The following is a 23,731-nucleotide window of genomic DNA, read 5'->3' as shown; positions in this document are numbered from 1 at the left end:
ACGTAGATGTGTAGAGAGGTCAGAAAAGTATTTTTATTCTTATTCTCTTGTTCTTCAATGTCTAACTCAAGTATAAATTGTTGGAGGAAAATTTCTTCCATCCTCTTTATTCACTGTCATACATAGTTTGAGCTTTGGATTTAAATATAAAAATGGGATAATTACAGGTAGCAAAATAATGGGAGACCCATAAATTTGAGTTGGAAATTTGAAAGTTATATAAGTTATAAACCAAAAATTCCATAAACTTGGCTGACAGACTTTAATCAAATTCTTCACTTTGGAGTGTAGTGTACTGAGTAGTTAGGGGTAGACTTCTGGTCTACCTGGGATTTCAATTTAGTTCAGTTCTGCAAACCTAAGCAGTCCGGATTAAGCTACTTCATTTCTACAGCTCAATTTCTTCATTGTGATGTACAAATCATGGTCTCCCTCTTCTAATAGGATTATTGTGATGATGGAATGAGTTAACATATTTTATATGTTACATATGCTTTGTATGCCATTATTTACAGGATGTCTTGTCTAACTTTTATACATAGTTTGTACATTATATAATTTCAAAGACAGAGGCATAAGCAAGGAGTACTTTTATAAAACAGATCTTTCCTTCACTATCAATCATAGGTTTATTTTGTTCTTAAATCATGGATGTCTATTAAAATAAATATTTATATTTGAAGCTTGAAGGAATGGGTTATGTTTGATTTATCTCCTTCAGTTCCTATTACATTTTCCTCACCTTTGTCCTTATTTACACAAAATGGCTAGTATGATCAAGTTTTATTATGATACTGTTTATTGGTTATCAAAGTTAATCAAACTATCCAAACACTTAGTAATTAAAAGCACAATTAGGACATAGCCCGTCACGGGCGGCCAGGCAGTAACCGGTGTTTCGCCTGAGGTATCCTCACGTCCCTCGCTCAGACCCGGGCGTCGGAAGCTGGTTTCAGGGCATGAGCTGAGGGCACAGCTCTGAGGCTGGCAGTATTTCGTAGAGATTGATGAAAGCAGAAACCAAAACCCTCCCCCTGGAGAACGCATCCATCCTTTCAGAGGGCTCTCTACAGGAAGGACACCGATTATGGATTGGCAACCTGGACCCCAAAATCATGGAATACCACCTCCTCAAGCTCCTCCAGAAGTTTGGCAAAGTGAAGCAATTTGACTTCCTTTTCCACAAGTCGGGTGCTTTGGAGGGCCAGCCCCGAGGGTACTGTTTTGTTAACTTTGAAACTAAGCAGGAAGCACAACAAGCCATCCAGTGTCTCAATGGCAAGCTGGCACTGTCTAAGAAGCTGGTGGTACGATGGGCTCACGCTCAAGTCAAGAGATATGATCATAACAAGAATGATAAAATCCTTCCCATCAGCCTTGAGCCATCCTCAAGCACTGAACCTACTCCATCTAACCTCAGTGTCACTACAAAGATCAAAGCCATTGAAGCGAAGCTGAAAATGATGGCAGAGAACCCTGACGCAGAGTACCCGGCCGCACCCCTTTATTCCTACTTCAAACCACCAGATAAGAAAAGGACTACTCCTTACTCTAGAACAGCCTGGAAGTCTCGAAGATGAGGAGGATTTGCCAGAGCAGCGAAAGCAAATGGTCTCTGTGTTTGAAATCCTTCTCCTTTGTCTTTGTAGATGTGAATGGTACTGCCAACAACACAGTCACATGTTAGGGCTGCTAACATAACGTGTTTGGTATTCATATGGATGTGTCTTCTCTGAACTATGTGTGGAACTGAGCATCATCCAGAATAAATAGGAACGTGTCCAAACTATGATTTGAACACTGAAAAAAAAAAGCACAATTAATTCTTCTTTCTCATGATCCCATGGGTTGGATGAGATGTTCATCTACTGGCTTCATGGAGGTAAGTAAGTCTGGGATGTCTAAGACAACCTTATTTACAGATTAAGCTATACATGTGGTTGTTGAATGGGGAGCCTCAGTTCTCTGAACAGTTCTCCTCCAGTCCACACCAGCTAGATCTTTCCATTTTGAAGAATAAGCCACAAAAACAATGTGACTATGCCTTTTAATCTACCATAGTTTACCAAAATAAAAAGTATTTGCATTCCTCACATACACACACTAAAGGCGTATACCTCTTTACCTCTCATATAACACACACTACCCCTGTATCAAATGGCTCAAAATGCACAATCTCCCAATGTTTAGTTTGGACTGGTCCAAACTAAACATAACTAATTAGCTGAATTCTTTTGATACATAGATCCCAGTACAAAAAGACAAATTATTAATATATGCAATATGGTGAGAGAAAAGATAGGAGAACTCTATTAGACAAAGCCTTTTCAAGAGGAACAACAGAAAATTGTCAGTCATTTTCATTTATGATGATGCTGAGACAGAACTGGGCACATGCTTCCAATAGGTTCAACATGGATTCTGGGATGCCTTGGTTGTACTTCATATGATTACCCATCTGGTTCCGGATATGATGACATCAGGTAACATACAAAACAGCCAAAAGTAAAAGATAGTTCTTGATTTTTAGCCTGGAGAGTCAAGCAAACCATGTAGCCAGTCCAGTTGCAAATGTGAGGAAGAGTCTTTGTTGGTTTCTAGCAATTTTCTCTTAGACAAGAACCTGACTGTTCTATAATCTGATGGATCTCTAATGATCTGGGATGAAGATGATGATATGAGATGTGGCCAGCACACACACACACAAAAGGGATTGGTACAAGAAAAACCTGAAGTGAGAGGAGGAGTGTGTGTGAGGAGTGGGGGAAGCCCTGAGTGAATGTGTAAAGAGTGGAGAGGAATTCTTGACTGAATGTGTCTTGTCATGAACACAATCATGTCAAGAACCCCAAAGACTCAGACCTCAGACCCATATGAATGCCAAAACCTTGCCCCAGGTGAGGCTCAAAAGGACGACAAAGCCTTCTTTTATCTTAGTGTAAATGTTGATAATGTGTGCAGAAACTATTAGAAAGGGTAGCTTCCTCTCCTGGGATGACAGCTTGAGACTGCTCCCCTGCAGAGATCTCCCACTGAGATCAGCTGAGCCCGCTTCCTTGTTTGGCTGGATATCACAAATCTGCCTCCTTGATTCAGATGTATAAAATAAACTCACTGAGTATCTGGGTTGCTGCTGCACTTGGTGCCTCCACAGAAGGTACCACTCACCTAACCCCAGCTTTTCTGGGATGTGTCTGTGTGTCTGTCCTTTCTCCACCCGCTTGTCACCCCAGTCAGGTCATTATTTGAATGCAGAGTGAGGCAAAGGAACTTGCTTGGTTTTCACTTGGTTTGCCTGCCAATTTGCCGTTAGCCTCATCCACACCTCCAGCCACATGGCCTTCTCAGGGAAGGCCTATCCAGCTATTCCTCAGACATGCAGTATCATCACCAGGACCTTCAAAGATAGCAACAAAAAATCTAGCTAGCTTTCACTCCTCTAAGTCTGATATATTCAACTCCAGTATCTGTCTCCTTTAAATAGTTTTGTCTCTTTCTCCAGATGCCAGGGACGGCATATAAGATGGCCGATGTGCTGCTAGCAGAGATTGGAGATGAGGGAGTCTTGATTATGGACCATCAACCCTACGTGTGTTCCCCTCCAGATCTTCTGCTTAGCATGCCTCTAGAGGGCCAAGGCAGAAATGCCTACATGTCCCAAGGTCATGCTTTATGGCATGCACATGTTATGTTCTCCTCCATAGAATTACTTCTTGTAATGCTAGTCTTTTTTCTTCTATCTGATCTTCATGTTCTTTGTTCCTAGATCAATGGTGATTTCTGTGATACAGGGTAAGAGTGAAGTAAATACAGAGATGATCACCCAGGCTGGGGTTAAGGCAGTTATGCAGGTCATGGGAAAGAACCTGCAGCCTGGAGAAGCTTTTCAGGCTTGGATAAACTGTATCAATGTGTGGTCAACTATAGCACATGGTATGATATGCATCAACACACTGGACTCAAATTAGCCATGATGAGTAATTCAATTTCTGAGGATATTCCAAGGGCATTGTATAAAACTTGAGAGCCTAGGGGGTATTGGCTGAGGACTGTGGATGGAGTAACATATAGATGGGATGACAAACTAGAAGAGTGGGAACCTAGAATAGGAGGAAAATGGTGGCCTCCACCAAGAAAGGGAGATGGCAACTTTAATCCAGATATTTTGATTCCTCCTGAAGGAGTAAGGAGACAATGTGGCAGTGGTTGAAGTGATTAATGCAAGTTTTATTGGATTCCTCGACTGAAAAGAGCTGCCAGGAAAGGTAAGCTTCCTTTCATGGAAGGTCTGAAAATTGGATCAGGTCTTCCTTGGCATTGTTGGGATAAGAAGGACAAGAGTTGTTGACTTGCAGGGACAGATTTCTTGTCTGAGGTCATTGTGGCCCACCAGTCACAGGGCTTGGTGTTTCAGAGGGCTGAGGGGGAACTTAGGCAGCTGCAAGGGTCTTGAGGTTGGAGCAGGCTGTGTGAGAAGGAAATAACTGTCTGGTACATTAACTACTGTTCATTTTTGCAAAATTGCATGTTGCTAGCCTCTGGGTCAAGTGCTCAGAAGATTGTATAATCATTAATAATAAAAATAGATTATGCTTGCTTTGGTGTTAAGTCTGGGATAGTTCCTGTGTTTAATCAAAGATGATGAAGAATATATTGGTGATTTTCTAAGAATAACCATTGGAATCATGAGAACATTTTGTACTGGGTGATTTCTCCTCTTCTTTCTGTTTCCCCTTGCTTATGATAATAAAAGACTGAGGTTACCAAGGCAAAAGCAGAAGCTAAAGAAACTGTAGCAGAGAAGCTACTTTAGCAACTGCAGAAGCCAGAAGTGACCTGTCAGCTTGCACAAGCAGCACTGTCTCTGAGTCATTACTGCGCCTTCCAGGTATCCCACCCTTCGGACCTCCAAAACTGCTGAGGCTGGTCCCCAGCAAGCAGTACCCAATGTGGAGCTCAAACCCATGACCCTGGGATTAAGAGTCTCATGTTCCACCAACTGCACTAGACAGCTACCTCAGAGACACCTTACAGTTCTCTGGCGTACCCATTACATGACCTGCTTATACTTCTATATACTTGTAGAAGCTAATTCTCTCAAATAACATGACTTTAATCGCTAGCCTGGAACTTGATGTTAGGAGATTCTATCTCTAGCTGGGAGGAGCTACAAAAATATCAGTACCATGTTTTTCAACATAGCAAAAACTTGTAGACAGATTTTTCTTTGGGCCACCAGCACATACACACACACAAAAAAAATCAAAAAACAAACAACATGGTGACTTTTGATTAATTATAAAAGCTTAGCCTATAGCTTAGGCTTGTTCTTATAAGGTAGCTCTTATAACTTAAATTAACCCATGACTTTTAATCTGCATTCTTTTATATGGCTCCATTACCTTTACTTTGTAATGTCTGTTCTACTTACTCTCCATCTGTCTGGCAATTCCACCTTTCTTCCCAGAGCTCTTTCTGTCCAGAAGTCCATGCTAGACCTTCTGCCTAGCTATTGGCCATTTAGTTTTTTATTAAACCAATCATAGTGACATATCTTTACACAGTGTAATCAAATATCTCACAACAGAAGCTGATCAGATAAACTGTGACCTTCTTTTATTCAGTCACTCCAGTGACTTCGTGTCACTCAGAGAAAAACTTCAAGGCCTCACAAAAGCTAAACTGCAATCCTTGTTCTTTGATGTGCTATACTTCTGCCTCTGAAGATTTATGCTTGATCTCCCATCTCCATGGAAGACTGCTACTCCAGATGCCCATAGAATTTGCTTCCCTACTACATCATGTCATTGCTCACATGTGGTTAGCTATCAACGCTTCCTTGATCACGTTCTTAAAATTGAACCAATTCTTTATAGCCCAAATCTTCTAGTTCTGATCCCTCTTTCTTCCACAGCACATATAACCATTCAACATAATTTACAACTAATATCTAGCCTCTCTCTACTTTCCCCGCCTCAAAAACTGAAGTTCTACAAAGGTAATGTTTTCTATTGATTTGGTTCTGTGGTGTTATACTTAAGATCTGGAGAAGTGCTTGTCCTAGAAGAGATTCTCCACAAATTCACAAGTCATTTGTCATTAGACTCATTGAAATAAAATTGTTTGTGCCATATTAAATAATAAATACTACAGTATAAATAAGGCCATGAGATCCTCTTAAGACATACTGAAAGGATGAAATGGAGATAACACAGCAGCAGGATTCAAGATAGAGAAGAAAACAAAGGCATGCAAGGGAGTCACATGATATTCCTTCCTTTCTCCTTTATGATGCAGAGGAGATTGAGGAAAGGAACAATAAACACACATAGCCAATCCTCAATGCCAATTCAAAAGTAGGAAGGAGGAAATACCAAGACCATGCTAGAATACAGGACAGACAACTACAATCAGAATAAACATCTAATTTTTCAAGCCTACTTTGCTCCTTGCAATGCATAAAATTTTGAAAACTTATATCTTCTTCCTTTGCTTAAAAAAATAATTTTAGCATACTTTGCTCAGTGGATATAATAACCAAATGAGAATGTGTGTCTATATTTGCAAATGTTAAACGCATGATAATGGTGATGATGACATGACCTCCAAGAGTGGGACTAGCAGAGCTACAAAGGCAGACTATGCCAAAGAAGTCCCCGCTAAGCCTTCTGCCAAGAAAAGTTGAGGCATAGCCATCTTCAGCTTCAAGGTTACTGACTCTTCATCTGCTATGTAATTAGGATGGTTGGTTTTTAAATCTGTTATGTATTTAGAACATGCCATGCCCTTCCCATTGAATTGGAATTCAACTGTAATCATTTACCCTATTTAATTAATTTTATTTTATTTTGCATATTTGGAATTAGTGATTCAGGAATGTTATATGCAAATATATGCAAAATAGCACATGAGTTGGTACTGAGAGCCAAAAGCCAGTTTTTTATTATTACTTTTTTAAATAGGAATACGTCATTGGAAAACAGGTCCTTCTAGCTGGCCTACTAGCTTGTGTTTCTTAGAAAAGTCTTCATAGTTTAATAGGTGCTTATAGATACACATGAAAAGAATAAACCTGGGAGCTACAGGTGTAGTTTGGTTGGTAGACTACTTGTCTATCAAGCACAAAGACTCTAGTTTAATCCCTAGCAGCATATAAACCAGGTGGTGAATATTACAGGTGGTGCATGCCTGTAATCCCAGCACTCAGAAGGTGGAGGCTGGAGGATCATGAGTTCCAGTTCATCCTCAGCTACACAGTGAGTTAAGTTCAGCCTGGGATATATGAGACAGTCTCAAAAGAAAGTAAGAAAAGATGGGAAAATAGCTTAGTGGTTAGAGTTCTTGCCATGCAAATGTAAGGACTAGAGTTTGGATCTCTAGAACTTATATAAATGACGGGTGGGCAGTCATGGCCTCTCTGTAATTCCAGCCTCAGAAAATAGAAACAGGGGATTCCCAGAGCAAGCTGGCTAACAGGTCTAGCCATATCCATGAGCTCTGAGATTGACGAGAGAGCCTCCTGCAATGAGAAGTAGTGGAGGATAATTCCTGACATCAACCTTCGGCCTCTACCTGCAATCACACACCACCGCAGGAGCACCCCAAAACACATACATACCAAAAACAGGAAAAGAAAGAGAAAACTATACAACAGTTAATAAATTCATAAAGCTGCCAATTTTAGTGTATTGACCTAGTTCTCCTTACAGAAGGAACATTTGGGAGTTTATGTGAAGGTATAGGGTACAGACAGATGTACAGTAGGAGCAAGATGTGAAGTGGCCACTGTCTCACGAGCTCAGCATGGCATATATATATATCAAGCCATCAATTCCCACCTTTCCATGGCAGGAAGGGAGAAACCCATTAGTACATAACTAAGTGAAGTCTAAGAAAGAAAGAATATGTCAGTGAGCTTCCATGCTCTGTGTTGAAGAAATGATCTTATTCCACAGCTGGATTTATAGTAACTATTAAAATCCACTTAATCTCTGGGAACTGTCATGAATCTGTAATGCTAAATTAACTTTAGAAGTGGTGCTATTATTTGAGTATATTTTAATAAATAAGGTTTTCTCCTAAAGTTCAAATTAGTGCAAAGTTTTGATATGACATATCCAAAACAATTAAACTAAAAGATATAAAAGGAAATATGGGTATTTAATAAATTCTGAGAAGTTCTTTAAGATGTAATAGGTAAGGGTTGTATATCAACTCTAAGGAAGATTGGCATCAATATGCTTTTGAAAAAAAATTTAAATTACAAGAAATTGACTTCACATAGCACTTCATAATTTCCCTCATCAAATCCTAAAGATGATATTAAAACATCTGTTTTTTAAATATCTTGCTGACAGTAGAATGCTATAACCCCAGGGAGTCTCCTAATTTTGCATAAAATTTACATACTCATAAATAAATTAACATGGGGGAATAAGGATATAATTTGCAAACAATGCAGGTATTTTCAACATACTCTTAATAACTAGCTTAGGGCAGAGAACAATAGTTTAAAAATACATTTTGCTTTCATAAGCATAAGAATTTTTTTATAGCATTTTATACTGCTCAATTTTCTCTTATTTACTCTCAAAAGTTCAAAGATAGCTCAGCTGCTTCAAAATTCACTGCTAGATACATTGCAATTATGTAACAATAACAATAGTATTTAAAGTGTGCCGTATATGGTAGGCTCTAATACCAAATTGTCTACAAACAAATAGAGGACCTAGATATGAGACATAGAGGGTAAGATGGACCCTTATCTTCTCTTAGCCTGTCACAAAACAACTTTAAATACATGTAACCTAAGCAACCACAAAATTCATTTAAATACCAACATCATGCATCCTTCATTTAGTTAACTGTGCACCCTTAGTACTGAGGTGAAAAAAAACTTCTCCAATGTTGATTTTATTCTCACACATACTTAAAAACCAATGGAGTAGGTTAGGAAAACCTCTCCATACAGGTAACTGTCAAATCTGCTTTCAACAGTCTTCATTATTGTTATTATTAACGGAACCTACTTTTTACATTGTTACAGGAAATCATTATTCTAATACAATTAAAAACTAGCATCTTGATTCCCACTGACTCTCGCCATCATAGCTGGGAAGAAGAAAACAGGGAAGACTTTGATCTCTGTGGTTTCAAGGAAGACAAAAGATGTCTCAGTCCAAATTACACTAGGCCCCTGGGCAGCTCACAAATGTATACAATTGGAGAAATACCTTTTATTTTCAAATATAGTTACTTCAAGCACTATGGTGGGTGCTATATTAGCACATCACATTATTATGATAATATCCATCATCAGAATCTGGTGAAGAAGTTCTTTAGCTGGCACTCATGTGCCAGAGATAAGAGTTACAGAAATAATAATGCTTTGGATACTATATTCAAAGCATTATTTAAATGCCTTTATATGAATATTGAAAGGAAATGGGGCTCATAGATTTTGACATCTTCCCAAGCAACACCACACACACACACACACACACACACACACACACACACACACACACAAACTAGTGCTTTAGTGTGAATGATGTCCTTGAAAACAAGATTGGCAAGGGTTTAGAGAGAAAGAATGTAAGTACCTCGCAGCTGAGCAGGATCTAACAAAGCAGATTGCAGAATGGCTGCAGAGAGGAAAGGGGGACAAATAGAACAGTTGTTGTTAGGCCATAGGACCAACTGTATTGGCTTCAAAATTTTACTCAAACCAGAGAGAGGGAAACGTGAACTCAATGGGTGAAGTTGTCTTCCCAGAATGGCTCTTCATCTATGACCTTTTATAATTGACTTTTTAAAATAATTGCCCTTTTAGAATGATCCTCCTAGACCCATGTAGAATATGAACTGAACCAATAGCGGGACTTAGATCCCAAAAGATTGAGCCCAGGTCAATGATGCCATCTCTGTTAAGTAATATTAAGTAGAATACTTTCCTAATTTGTAACAGAACACCAGAGAGGGAGAGAGAGAGAGAGAGAGAGAGAGAGAGAGAGAGAGAGAGAGAGAGAGAGAGAGAGAGATGCTTACAGTCATTTGAATGAAAACGTCAAGTAATGAACAAAGGAACTATGTAAGCATGAACTTTTTGCCTCTGTCTGCTCTAACTCTTCCCATCTGTTGATGGTCACAAGATGGTTAGGACAATTTCCTTGTTCATATCCATTAAGTCCTATTCAGCATAACCAGAAAAATACCTGAGATTAATGCTAATAGACTCACTAAATTATAGGTCCATTCTGGAATCATTGTAGAATATGGGGTGTAAAATACAGTGATTAGCTTAGTCAATCAGGGACCATTGTTAGACTTTAGTATAGAACTAATCTGGTTCAATTAACTGGAAAGAAAAGAGAGTTTGTGTTGTTTTCACTGGGGGTGGGGGTTGGGCATGGGGGCATGTTCTACCAGAAGAACACCAGATTTCAAATGAAATGGGCATTGATCAAATCATAACATGAGATCCAGGGGCAAAGGAGAAGCGCTAGGTTCAAATAAGATTTAAAACAGCAGTTTTTTAATTAACGGTTAAGCTTCCTGGAGCTGTTGATCTGTGGTAAGGGGTCATTGCTGTGTGGTGGATGAGGCCAGTTTAAGATGAAAATCTTTATCCCTGGGCCCTTTCCCAAGCTATCACCATCACCAACACTCTCAAGTCGTAACTTCTCATCAGCAGTAGAAGACAGTGAACTTACACACGCCTCCATTCTTCCTTGTCTTCCAGTTCTTCCATTTCAAAGCCAGACCCCATCGCACAAATATTTGGTCATATAAGATCCCAGTCACACTGAGTCAGAAACATAGTAGATGAGTAAAAAAAAATCTGTCAAAAAGAGTAAAGTATCAAAGATTTTTATAGTCCTGGGAATCTAACACAGTAGACCACAATAGTATCATAGGTGCTGGCAGGGGACACAAGACTCCTTGGTCAAACACAAAGGGTGGCTTATTACTCACTGCTCCAACAACTAGAGGATCAGGAACTGAGCTATCCACCCCCTACACACACACACACACACACACACACACACACACACACACACACACACACACACGGTGGTCCAAGATGGGTTGAATGAAACCTGTCCATGCTGTGCAGTGCATTCCAGAGAGGCTCTCAAAAGCCTGCAGAACAGATCCTGAATGGCAGCAAACAGACATGCCCATTGTTCTGGGGGAAGGTTCTCACCTCCCTAGGACGTTCACTATTAACAACAAATCTTTAAAGACAGCATAGAACCAAAGCAGCCAGTTTCCCCATTCATAGCAAGTGCAGAAACACGAGAGCACCAAGGAAGTGCCTCTCAACTTTCTTCCCAGTACTTAATCAAAAATTTATTTCTAAAAATCACAGCCACCATCTAATCCTCAGTGAGAAGGAAAAGGAGAAAAGTGAGAGTGGAAAGTGAGAAAGAAAAGCTGTAACTGCCGACAAATTCGATTGCTTTGTTGTCCAAGGGGGCCTTACCACTGCAAGACACAAACGTCTTCAGAGGAACAAGCCAATGTTAGGGGTAGCAAATTCTCTAGTTCTGAATTTCAAACTAATAGTGCTTTATTCTGCCTTTGTGACAATGCTGTTTGATAAGCAAGTGTGTTCTGCTGTCTTTCGGGTGGTGTGAGACACAGAGAAGGTAAGGCCATACCGCTTATATCTGAATAATTTAATTACAAGGTAGCATCATTAGTAATAGAAAAAATACAATTTGCTATATTATTTTAAACATATGTCATATAAATAATAATACAGACATATTCTTACACATATATAAGGATACATGTACCAGATATAATTGAGTGTTATATGAATAATGTAATGGATTGGGGTGATTATTTTCTTATAGCTCTTTCATACAGCATGAAGTTTTCAAAAGACAAATCCTTAAACTGTTACCCTGGTTAATATTCCCTGATTAGAAAGACTATTAATCACATTGTCTAAACTCTGTCACAACTTTTACAAGAGATTATTGATGCAAGTATTTGTTATTTTTATGAGCTGTTTCAAAATATTCTAATTATACATACTTTCTCAGTAACATAATGTACACTGCACTGCAATACTCAAACCACTCTACAAATGAGATTGTTTCTTTTTTTACCATTTAAATACGGGATATTAATGATCTGATGCAGGAAAGATTTATAAAGTGGGTACATTCAAAACACGTGGCAAAAAGCTGTTAAAAAGAGCAGATAAAAGCCCTTCAAGGGGTGGGGGTGTTTTCATATCTGAGACGCAGCCTGTCATATAGTACCATAGTCATGAGTTTCATTTTAATCTGTAACGTGGTAGCAGATTGTCAAAGGGGTTAAGGATGATGTCAACCATGCCTCCTTTCAGCTCTCAAGAGTGTGGCAAAATGTATGATTTGGCATAGTCATGACACAGATCTGCATGTGTATGTCTTCAATAATTCATGTTGCAGCTTGTCTCACTGTGGGGACAGATGTCAGTGAAACCAGTGACAGCCGATCATGCTGATCCCACATGCAATCACGTGGGGCCGATCCCACAGCGACACTGAGCTTGCTGGATACTTGCTCCACTCCACTGGCACCGAAAAAATACAGTCCAGCAAGTTCAGGTCTAGGGATCCCTGTATTATTACACAAGGAGCACATACTTACATGTGTCTGTGTTTTCATATAATTTCTCAAAAAACTGGAAGTTTTTATAATTTTGACTGGATATGCATGATAACATTTTTGACCCTTGAATGTCATATGTACCAGGGCATTAATACACACACACACACACACACACACACACACACACACACACACACACACACACAAGGCAAGCAGAAATCTCTGAATACAAGGCCAACCTAGTCTATAAAACAAGTTCCTGACCAAATTCCATGCCAGCTAGGCTTATACAGTGAGACAGTGTCTCTGAAAAACACACATACACATAAATTCCTAATAAAATCAATTACTTGCAATAATGCATAGAAATAAATGTCTCTTGCAGGTGATTCTGTAATACCAATTTTGACTAATCCGTCATTGCTACTTCATGGTAATTATATGTAACCAATGTGACATATTCAAAAGATTACAACAGCTGTGTGTGTGTGTGTGTGTGTGTGTGTGTGTGTGTGTGTGTGTGTGTGTGTGTTTGAGACAGGGTTTCTCTGTTAACAGCCTTGGCTGTCTTGGAAATCATTTTGTAGTCCAGGCTGGCCTCGAACTCACAGAGATCCTCCTGCTTCTGACTCCTGAGTGCTGGGATTCAAGTCGTGTGCACCACGCCCAGCCTACAACAGGTATTTTGACCTCAACAACTTATCTTCATTTCTCATCAAGAATAGTATTTTCTTTTAATATTAAACATTAATAAATGTGATCAAAGCAATTCTGATTCTATCCTTATAACAGCACAAGAACAAAACAAACAAAAACCACCACACATGCATAGAAGCAAAACATACATACAGGATGAAATCAACTAATCCTACTTTCTGACATTTCTTCTTTTCTTTGCAAAAAGAGAGAAGTGGGGTTGGTGGGAAGACAGACATAGAGAAAAAGAAGGGTTCACTTTTATTAGTCAACTCTAAAATGTGGTGGACTAGAAAGAAGATGTGGACTTGACCCCACATGTGTCTATAACACTATGAAGCATGACAGAGCACATACTGAATGCCAAGTGAAGCCAAAATACTACTCATCCCATACACTTTTATAAACATCATAAAAGCACCTAAGAACTGATCTCGAAGCTGCAGACTGTAGATCTTCCAAAGGGGGTGGGGTGGGACTTATTTTAAAGTTCTTTTTCTTTTTAAATTTCCAATGTATTTTAACTAATATGTTTGGAAGACATAATACAGCTGACTTGTTAAAAAGTAAGACAAATAACATTTAAGTCTAAATACATTCAATTCCATGTAATACAGCTGACTTGTTAAAAAGTAAGACAAAGCCGGGCGGTGGTGGCGCACGCCTTTAATCCCAGCACTCGAGAGGCAGAGGTAGGCGGATCTCTGTGAGATCGAGGCCAGCCTGGACTACCAAGTGAGTCCCAGGAAAGGCGCAAAGCTACACAGAGAAACCCTGTCTCGAAACCCCACCCCAAAAAAAAAGTAAGACAAATAACATTTAAATCTAAATACATTCAATTCCATGTACTTAAAATAAAAAAATTAATAAAAGAGATTGTTTCAAATGCTGTGAGAACAATACAAACACTTATTTTTCATTACTTAAATATGGACAATAAAATGTAAGATAGGGAAACTCTCTCCTACCCAGATTAGTGTAACCCTTACACATTCACCTCTGACATGTTTCAAGGCCAGGGAGCCAGAATAAGAAAATATAGCAGAAGTCGTGTAAGCCTAGTTTCTAGCTCAAAGTACTGATTTGCACATAAAGAAATTCAATGCTGGCAGTACCTAAATCCTTAAAAGTCCAAATGTTGTTTAATATTTCTAAGTCCCAAGAAGAGCTCTGGTTATTAACTTCTTAAATAACATTAGAAAAAAACGTTAACTTCCATTTAGAACCTGCATTATCTCTAACAACTAGAAACACTATGTGTATGTGTACATGAGTAAATACGTGTTTGTGTGTGTATTCATATATATATATATATATATATATATATATATATATATATATATATAAACTCACATGTATATTCATGTATTTCTGAAAGAAAAAATACATGAACACTGATCGATTTTTGTGGTCACATTATATGTTCTTTTGCCATTGCTATCTTATCCTTAGACATAAGTCTCTAAAAAAAACAAAAAACAGTGTCTCAATATGTAGCCCTGCATGGATGGCATGCCTCTGCTTCCTGAACGCTGCTGGAATTAAAGGCCTGAACCACCACTCCTGGCCTAAACATAAGGCATTTTAGTTAGCTTTTGAGTCATTTCATTTTTTCATGATGATTTTATTGTTTTGCAGAAGAAGTTGCCAGGTCCCTTCTAAGGGGTCTTACATCTGTTCTTTCTATTCTAAATCCAATACATTTAGGAAAAGATCTTGTCTGTGCGGGAGTGGTGGCTCACACCTCTAATCCTAGCACTTAGGAAGTGAAGGGCGGAGGATGGCTGCAATTTCAAAGCCAGCCTGTCCCTACATGACAAGTGAGTGAGTTCTGAACCAGTCTGGTTTCCTAGCCTCAAAGGGAGACTTTGTTTGAAAAAAAAAAAGAAAGAAAGAAAGAAAATGATTTTTCTTTGTCAGAGGATTAGGCTGTTTCTGAGAAATACTCTGACTAAGCAAGGGAGTTTGTCTGCACTACCATGCAAACTGTTGCCCAACCCTGGGTACCTCCCCCCACCCCCACTGGAGGTACATTTACATAAACATTTCCAATCACAGCTCTGTAAAGAGACGGTATAATAATTCATGACTTTTAGGTAATATGTCATATGAATCTTAACATATGGCATTGCACTCCACAATGGCAGTCTTGGCTTCCAAAGGGACCTGGAAAACATCCAGGGAGATGAGAGAAAGCCAAACTTGATAGAAAACCGTATCGATGCTAATCCAGGTTTACACCTTTCATTCAGACTCAGAACTCTCTAGCAGATGGTTCAGTGTTGAAGCACTAATGTTAGCAAAATGTCAAAACTATTTTGCTAGACTCCCCAATTGTTCATACAGAATATTTTTCAAGTGCTGGATATCAAAACTGCATTAATGAATCATAGCATCCAGGTCTCTGATCACAAGTGCAGGGTTTTAGTTTCAATTTCCTAAGACAATCTGGCTTTGCTCTCTTGGAGGACCGCCAATCGGCTTTTACAAAAGAAAATAAAATTTCAGAAATTTCTGCCATGATTCTTGAGTCAACAAAGACCTACTCAAAGAAGACAAAAGAATGCAAGAGCCATTTGGCAGATTGCATTGTTAGTGGCTGTTGTATCAATTTAATGATCGGAGAAAAATGTCATAAGATAGAATCTCTAATCGAAGATTTTAATCCTGAAATTCATAAAGAAAGGAGAATATGAAGATCAGAGTCCACAACTATCAGAATCTGGAGGCAGATGTGCAAGGGAACCTGAGTGGACACCAGTCCTTTGTTAACATGTGTGTCCACTGGATATGCAAGGGGAGGAAATAACCAAAGAGGACTCACATTAGGAGTTAACATAGCTTCTGTGTGTTATAGGGTAGAATTCCTGTAACACAATGTGATCTCATCTGCATCCAAAGACCTAGCTAAGCATTATCACCTGATGCTTATTTGTAGCTCTTCTATTTTCAATGCATTTTTTTTCTTCCAATATCTAAAATTTTTATGTAATAAGGGATTAAGAGCCTCATGTTGCAAATATCTAATCACAAGTGCCCTGAGGTATGTCAGGGGTTGCCCATAGCTACTTCACATTTGACTTTCCTGACCCCAATGTCATACCTTTCATTTTACGTCACACCTCCCTGCTTTGCTAATGCTTTCCATGTGAAGTGTAACCCCACTATGTTCCCAGATGTCTGAAAGAGGTAGCGAATTCTATGATCACATGAGAAGACATAAAACCACATTAATATGGACAAATACTATGTGTTAACCAAAAATTGTTAAATGCTTAAAGGGAGGAAATGTTAACTACTCTGATTTTATCATTAAAAATTTTAGAAAGAAATAAAGACATACAAATAGGGATTTAGGTTCATAAAATATTCTTGCTTTCAAGATGTTTTGATGTAAATCTGTAGGCTATGAATAGTACCACTAGAATCATGTTTTCCTGTGCAGGTTTCTTCAGCCACTGTAGTGGTACAGTCAATCAATCAACACTAACTGTTACAACAATGAGGGTTTGGTTTTTTTAACACATCTGTTCAAATCCTGCCCATTAGCACAAGGCAAACTACGTAGGTGACCCACCCTGTGAGCCAGTTCACATCATCTATCCTGTTCTCCAGTGACTTGTATTCCCAAGAATGAGGTCACTTATAGATACACCCATATGTTATACTTACGAGGCTAGGGAAGATCAAAACCAAAAATGGTCATTAAACTTATCTGAGGCATTTGAGAGTTCAAAACCAATGTCATGTCCATATTACATCAAACTATCCAAAACTGAACTGGAACAGTAGACCTATACAGTCTGTCATTATATGTTACTTCCTACAGGATTGTAAGTCAGGCTAGAAATATTCTCCTATGTAATTTTTACACAAATGACTACTTAATGATTTCCCTCATTTGTAAGTCCTAATTTACTCATCTTCATCTCTTATGATTAATCATTTTATGTTCATATTTGTTCTTTATCAATTGCATTGCTGAAGACTGTCCATATTTCCTGAATGTTGTGACAGGAATTCTTTGCTGAAGCTTAAAAAAACAAACAAGAATGAAACAAACTAAGAGAATAACACTGTATTCCATTTTGTTCATTTAAAATATGTTACAAAACAGCTTTCAGTTTAAAAATTTTTGACAGTGTATATTAAATTTTTCAACTAACAGATGCACGTACATAAAATTATACGATTGAAATTCAGTGTCAGGGGCTTTAGTCATTTAATCTGGGCAAACTCACAGCATTGGTTTATAATATTGCCCTTGAAATATCTCTATTTACTAATGAGAGGGTAGGATATCTATGAAATGATAACACAGAAGTGTTTGTAAATTTTTAAATATAGTTTATGTGTTCTAAGAAGAGAATTACTGGGTTACTTTTAAATGGAAATTGCTTCCTTTTTTAAAGAAATAAAGTCATAAATCAATGAATATATCTCATTTACTATGGAAAGAAATCAGCTCTTGTCCTAATACTGTTGTTCAGAGTTCTTCAATCCAAAACCCAAACTTAGGTATTTGGAGTGCTCACAATTACTCAATGCAAGTGGATGAGGGCATCTGTCAGGAGTGTTTATGAGGCTTGCTTCACATTTTCATCCAGGTTCTAAGTTGACCTTAACAAGAGCAACAGATACATGATTTCAGCAAAGGCAACCCAACAGGGTGGATTCTAAATTGCAAAGTCTAGTTCAACAGGGTCCAGCATCCTACTCAAGTGCCTCTCTGGGGTGTAAATCAGCCGCACTGAAAACATTCAGCTTCAGCTACCTGTCTTTCTTTTCATTCCAAGACATTTCTCAATGAAATTATTTTTCAATAATTTTCATTTTCAACGAATCCATATATTGATTTCCATTCTGGAGCAAGCTTTCTAGTACATGGTGGACCACTCCTAACAGGTTAGAGACTGTCACCAGTTGGCAACCACACTTTACAGAGCAGATGTAAGGCATTGCCACGATTAAATATGTGGTTTGGAAATTTAACAATCACTCATGAAAGTCCTAAGGCTTTAAAAATAGGTAACTGACATTTTTTCAAGTCAATCTTTTTTCTTGTACATAAATAACTACAAGAATTAAAGAAAATATATTACTGCTCAGCAAAAAAAAAAGTTCTTGCAATAGGAGAAAAAGAAAAAGAGCACAAAAGACTGAAAGTTCACCATCACATTATTTGCACTATCTTTCCTGGTCTTCTAAGGGACTGGCACAGAGCGACTGTTGGAGTGCCATTTCACACACTCAAAGAGGAGTATCAGCCATTTCCCACCGAAAGATGAGGGACTTGAATTTATATTGGCTTAGGACATTTTGTTTGAATGATGCCAATAAAGTGAAGGGCATTTAAAAGGTATTGGTCTACATACAGGATCAAATCTGTTGAGAATATATGTCTTTCAAGCTAACAATATGTTATGATAGTTGTAGGTGGGAAATGCAACTTTTCTAAATGGGGAAAGAGGCTCTTCACAAGTCTTAAGATTTAATAAGTTAACCAAGAATGCCTCCTACAAGCCAAACTTCTCACACTTGCTTAAAACCAAACACATTTAGAATTAAAAGGCCTATGTATATCCTTTTACATGCCACACAAACTCTTTCCCAGCACTCTTTTTACTTTATGCTTTGAGACAGGCTTTCACTAAATTACTCAAACTGACAGGGAACTCACTGCATAGCCCAGGTGGGTCTTAAACTTGTGACTCTCCTGCCTCTCCTTGGTAGCTGGGATTACAGGCCTATGGCACAGACCCAGCTTTCTCACCTTTTTAATATCCAGAAATACCAGACGTACCATGTCTATAAAAACTAAGTTTGAGGCCACCAGTTAATTCCCTGTAGAGAAATAATTGGGCACTCAGGGTCAGATGCCTATGTCTCAGCTCCATCTAAATTTCAGCACCGAAGATGGACTTAGGTAAATGCCTTTGTCTTTTTCTGTTCAGTTCATCAAGCTATGACATAAAGATGACCACAGAATTGACTTTCAGAGTAAGAATTGCATGCAACGATTGAGTACAGGGTATAACCCAGCAAAAACAGTAAACACTTAATAATGTAAGTATCTATAATTACTGGATAGACCAGGAAGCTTGGGTTTACAAAAGGGCCACCTTAGTTACAATCCCAGAGTCCTAGGAAAGAGTATCAGGTATTAGTATTTTTGTTTGTTTTGTTTGTTGGAAAGGGGAAGGTTGTGTTAGTCTGGCCCAGACTCTATGTAGACCAGGCTGGCGTTCAATTCACAGAGCTCTACCTTCCTGTCTCTCAATGCTACATTATTATTTTTACGGATGTGTTGACCTTAAGGAAGTATGTTTTCATTCCAAATAGGACAGGGTCATTTACAAATATTATTAAACATGGAATATTCTTAAAGCAAAATATAAAATGTATTTTATCCAGAGCTTTCTGGCCATTTTTTTCAAATAGGGCTCTAGTGGTAATAATGGCTTTGTCCTAAGACATTTAATTCTACGAACGGTGGCTGTGAATATTCAGTAGGGCTCCAGGCTAGCGGCTTTGTGGTTAGTTTCCTTGTCTTCTATGAAGCCCTTGACAAAGGTCACAAACAATCTGCTCGTTTTTCTTATTAAAATAAAGATGGAAAGCATTGATGGTAACTCTGCCCAGCAGCTAACTTCATCATCTGTAGCAGTTCCAACATATGCTTGTAAGATAATGAAAAATATAGCATTAAATACAGCGGCAGATTGAATCTTGTTTCAGGGTAAATATAGTAAGTCATTTTTTTCCCTCCTCATTTCCTCAGAACCTGTTTAGCATTACACTGTTAATATCATCACTGATACATGACAAAAAACATTGCATAATATACTGCATCTCAGACCAAGCCCTACATAAAAGTGAGCAACAGAAAACTACGAACATTAATCTAGCATTCAAAATAATGAAGTGCTCCCAGCCAGCCCTCTTCCAAGCCTTTCACTTGTATGGTATTGTAGGAACAAATGGTTTTATAAATCTGACATGCTTTTCTGGTCTCAGTTAACATTATGAAAACCTCATTTTTCTTCACAGCTGTCTATGTTGAAAAAATTTAAGGATCTATTCTGCAAGCAATTGGAAAAATCTCCTATGCAATTTTTATGATATAATAATTTCTAAAAAGCAAATTTTTATTATAAAAATTAATTTTGTCGATACCATTAATCTTCAAGAAGCAGGAAAATAGACATAATCATTTTGAGTGACAACATCCTGCTACAGCAAGTTATTGCTTTGGAAAATTACAGCTGTTCAGAAGGCTATTTATGATGTGTATTTTAATTTCATAATAATTTTCACTTTCTAGTAATAAAAATATTTAGCCATTAATTTGAAAGACAAATCAGGTGGGCTAGCAATAATTGGATATATACTTGTATTAAGGGGCATATCTCCAGAATTTTTTCCATAGTAACACACATAAAATCCTAAAAACCTTATCATATTTAAATGAAGATATTATTATTTAAGAATGTAACTATTCATTTATGGAGATGAAAACTCATTTGATGGCTGGCATTTGATGCTATTTATCCCTGAGTGGTGACATTGGGGAACTCAATGTTTCCGGCTTTGGTGTCAGTGGGGTTTCTTTCCCCACACTCTAACCACTGGGTCCTGACTATGCTTGATCTCTCAGGCCATTTGCATCACACCAAAAGACACCCTGCTTTCCTCTCCTAGCAGGTTCTACCTGTGTTTCTGGCATCATAGGCCCCATTCAGAAGTGATATTAGGAAGAGCATCTTCCCTCTACTGGCTCTCATTTACAGAAGCAATAAATGGCTCAGCTGCAGCCATTACTTCAGGATCTAATTAAAACAGGGGGTTGCAGATGCTGTGATTTTTTTTTTTTTTTGATGCCTAATGATACAAGCAATGGCATGGAGCACATATGCTCACTTTCTATTCTTCAACAAAGACCACAGCGAACCTGAATGTGTGGTGCTCTTCCTAGCAGTGTTGTAGTTGAATGCTTTCAGAAGAAATAACGATGACAAACAACAATTAATCATGTGACTGTGAAGTACAGCCTAAGATTTAATGTCTTCTTTTCTTTTTATTTGATTTTTAAGTATTTTAGATGTATTTATTTTCTTTTATGTGCTCAAGTGTTTTGCCTGCATGTATGTATGTGCACCGTTCGCATGCCTGGTGCCCTCAGAGATCAGAAAAGGGGTTCATGTCCCCTGGGAACTGGAGTTACAGATGGTTGTGAGCCATCATGTGGGTGTTGGGAACTGAATCTGGGTCCTCTGTGAGAGTAGCAAGTACTCTAAAACACTGACCCATCTCTCTAGCCTTCATCCTCTTTTCTTAGAGCTTGAAAACCAGTGATGTGGAAGCAGCTAGGCCAAAAGGACTCAGAATTACACCCACACAGGCATTTCAAAAGGAATAAAGTGTTTAGCTTGTACTCTATGCATCTTTGAGAATTGTGCATCATTGCACAAACTGAAATATATAAGATACACTAAAGCTAAAAATCATAATAATAAATGCCACGTCAACCCACCACCCAATTTAAGAATAATTTCACAAATAGCACTGATACCTTTTAAAAAGGTTTACTATATTCATTCCAAGATACTCACTTTGCCTCTGATAGCCCCAAAGTCACAGATTATTTGGAAGCATGCTATATAATTTCTGAATAGTTGGTTTTTTGTCAGTGTCTTATGTGATCAAGTACTATTTTGATTCCATTATGAAGAATTTAGTGGATACCATTTGAATCCACTTGACTTTATTGACCTGTTTCATGGCACAGAAGATGGTCTATTTTGATAATTACATCTTGTGGACTTCTGCCATTTAAGGTAAATGGTTGTGTAAATTACACTCAGATAAAGCTGGCTCTTAGTCTTGTTCGAGTATTTCATACATTTATTGAGTTAATAACTATAGTATTTTATCAGTTATTGAGGGTAAGACAATGAATAATCAAACATTTATCAATTACACTTCCGTACAGTTTACTCCCTGCATTTTCAATGTATATTATTAGGCATATAAAATAAAACCTTCAGAACTGATGCTTCTTATGAAATGATCCTCTTTTTCTCTAATATTAAGTTTGGTTTGGAGCTAGGTATGATGGGGCATGCCTGGAATTCTAGCACTAGAGAGACTCAGGCAGGAAAACTTCCACAACTTCAAGGCATCTGAATTACATAACAAGACACTTGTGGCAGTTGGAATGTCATTGGCCCCCATAAGCTCTTAGGGAAGGGCACTAGTAGGAGGTGTGGCTTTGTTGGAGTGGGTGTGGCCTTGTTGGAGGAAGTGTGTCACTGTGGAGGTGGGCTTTGAGGTCTCACAGATGCTTAAGATACCGTCCAGTGTCTCAGTTCACTTCCCGTTGACTCTGGATAAAGATCTAGAATTCTCTAGCACCATACCTAAGCCACCAATGCTGCTTGCCATGATGATAATGGACTAAACTTCTGAAAATGTAAGCTGCCACCTCAATTAAATGCCTTCCTTTATAAGAGTTGCCATGGTCATGATATCTCTTCACTGCAATAGAAACCCTAAGGTAACATTCTAATTTTTCTTATATTTCATTTATTTATTTATTTTATGTATGAGTGTTCTATGTGCATTATGCTTTTATGCCATAAGAGGGCATCAGATCCAATACTAGATGGTTGTGAGCCACCATGTAGTTGCTGGGAATTGAACTCAGGACCTCTGGAAGAGCAGACAGTGCTCTTAACTGCTGAGCCATCTCTCCAGCTCCCAATAGTCTTATTTAAAAATCAGAAATGAGGGACCAGGACGATAACTTAGCCAGAAAACAAGCAAGAGGAACTGAGTTCAGTCCTATCAGTGACCACTCATAATCCCAGTGTGAAGGAGCTGAAATTGTTGGATCTCTGGGGCTCTGCCAACCAGCTTAAATTAGTCATCAAGCCCCAGGTCCCAATGTGAGTGCATGGGCGGACACACACACACACACACACACACGCATACCACGCATACCACACACACACCACACACATTCCACACCATACTATATCACACACCACACACCAGACACATTCACACACACCACACACACACACCATACACCACATATTCCACACCACACCATATCACACACCACACACCAGACACACCACACACACACACACACTATACACATTCACACATACCACAAACCACACATCACACACATGTACACACACACACACACACACACTCCAAAGTTAAAGGGGAAAAACAAACTGATTCTGGTAGGTCATGATTTCATGTATTTTTTTCTCCATTTGTATCTTGGGTGTTCTACATCCTCCACACTTCCATAGACAATCTAAAATTATCAGTTTCTTTAAACTACTCAGAAATATTCATTTTTAAATATTTAAAATACTTAAAATATTCATTTAGAAAAAACTGTGGTAGG

At 38.3% G+C, this 23,731-nt stretch overlaps 1 protein-coding gene across 1 annotated transcript; it reads left to right on the top strand.

Moving 5' to 3' along the window:
• The first annotated feature begins 868 nt into the window (after positions 1 to 868).
• On the top strand, positions 869 to 1,580 carry LOC114695742 (probable RNA-binding protein 18). The gene has a single exon (XM_037209343.1). The coding sequence runs from the start codon at positions 1,008 to 1,010 to the stop codon at positions 1,578 to 1,580; it is 573 nt and encodes a 190-aa protein (XP_037065238.1). The 5' UTR covers positions 869 to 1,007.
• Positions 1,581 to 23,731: the final 22,151 nt, after the last annotated feature.

Source organism: Peromyscus leucopus, chromosome 10 (genome assembly GCF_004664715.2).
Source record: "Peromyscus leucopus breed LL Stock chromosome 10, UCI_PerLeu_2.1, whole genome shotgun sequence".
NCBI lineage: Eukaryota > Metazoa > Chordata > Mammalia > Rodentia > Cricetidae > Peromyscus > Peromyscus leucopus.
Note: the sequence above shows the minus strand (reverse complement) of the source record. Positions and strands in the feature narration are given on the sequence as shown.

Bases quoted from the DNA above. Each gene is read 5' to 3' on its own strand.
- LOC114695742 (XM_037209343.1), top strand. From the start codon at position 1,008: ATGAAAGCAGAAACCAAAACCCTCCCCCTGGAGAACGCATCCATCCTT.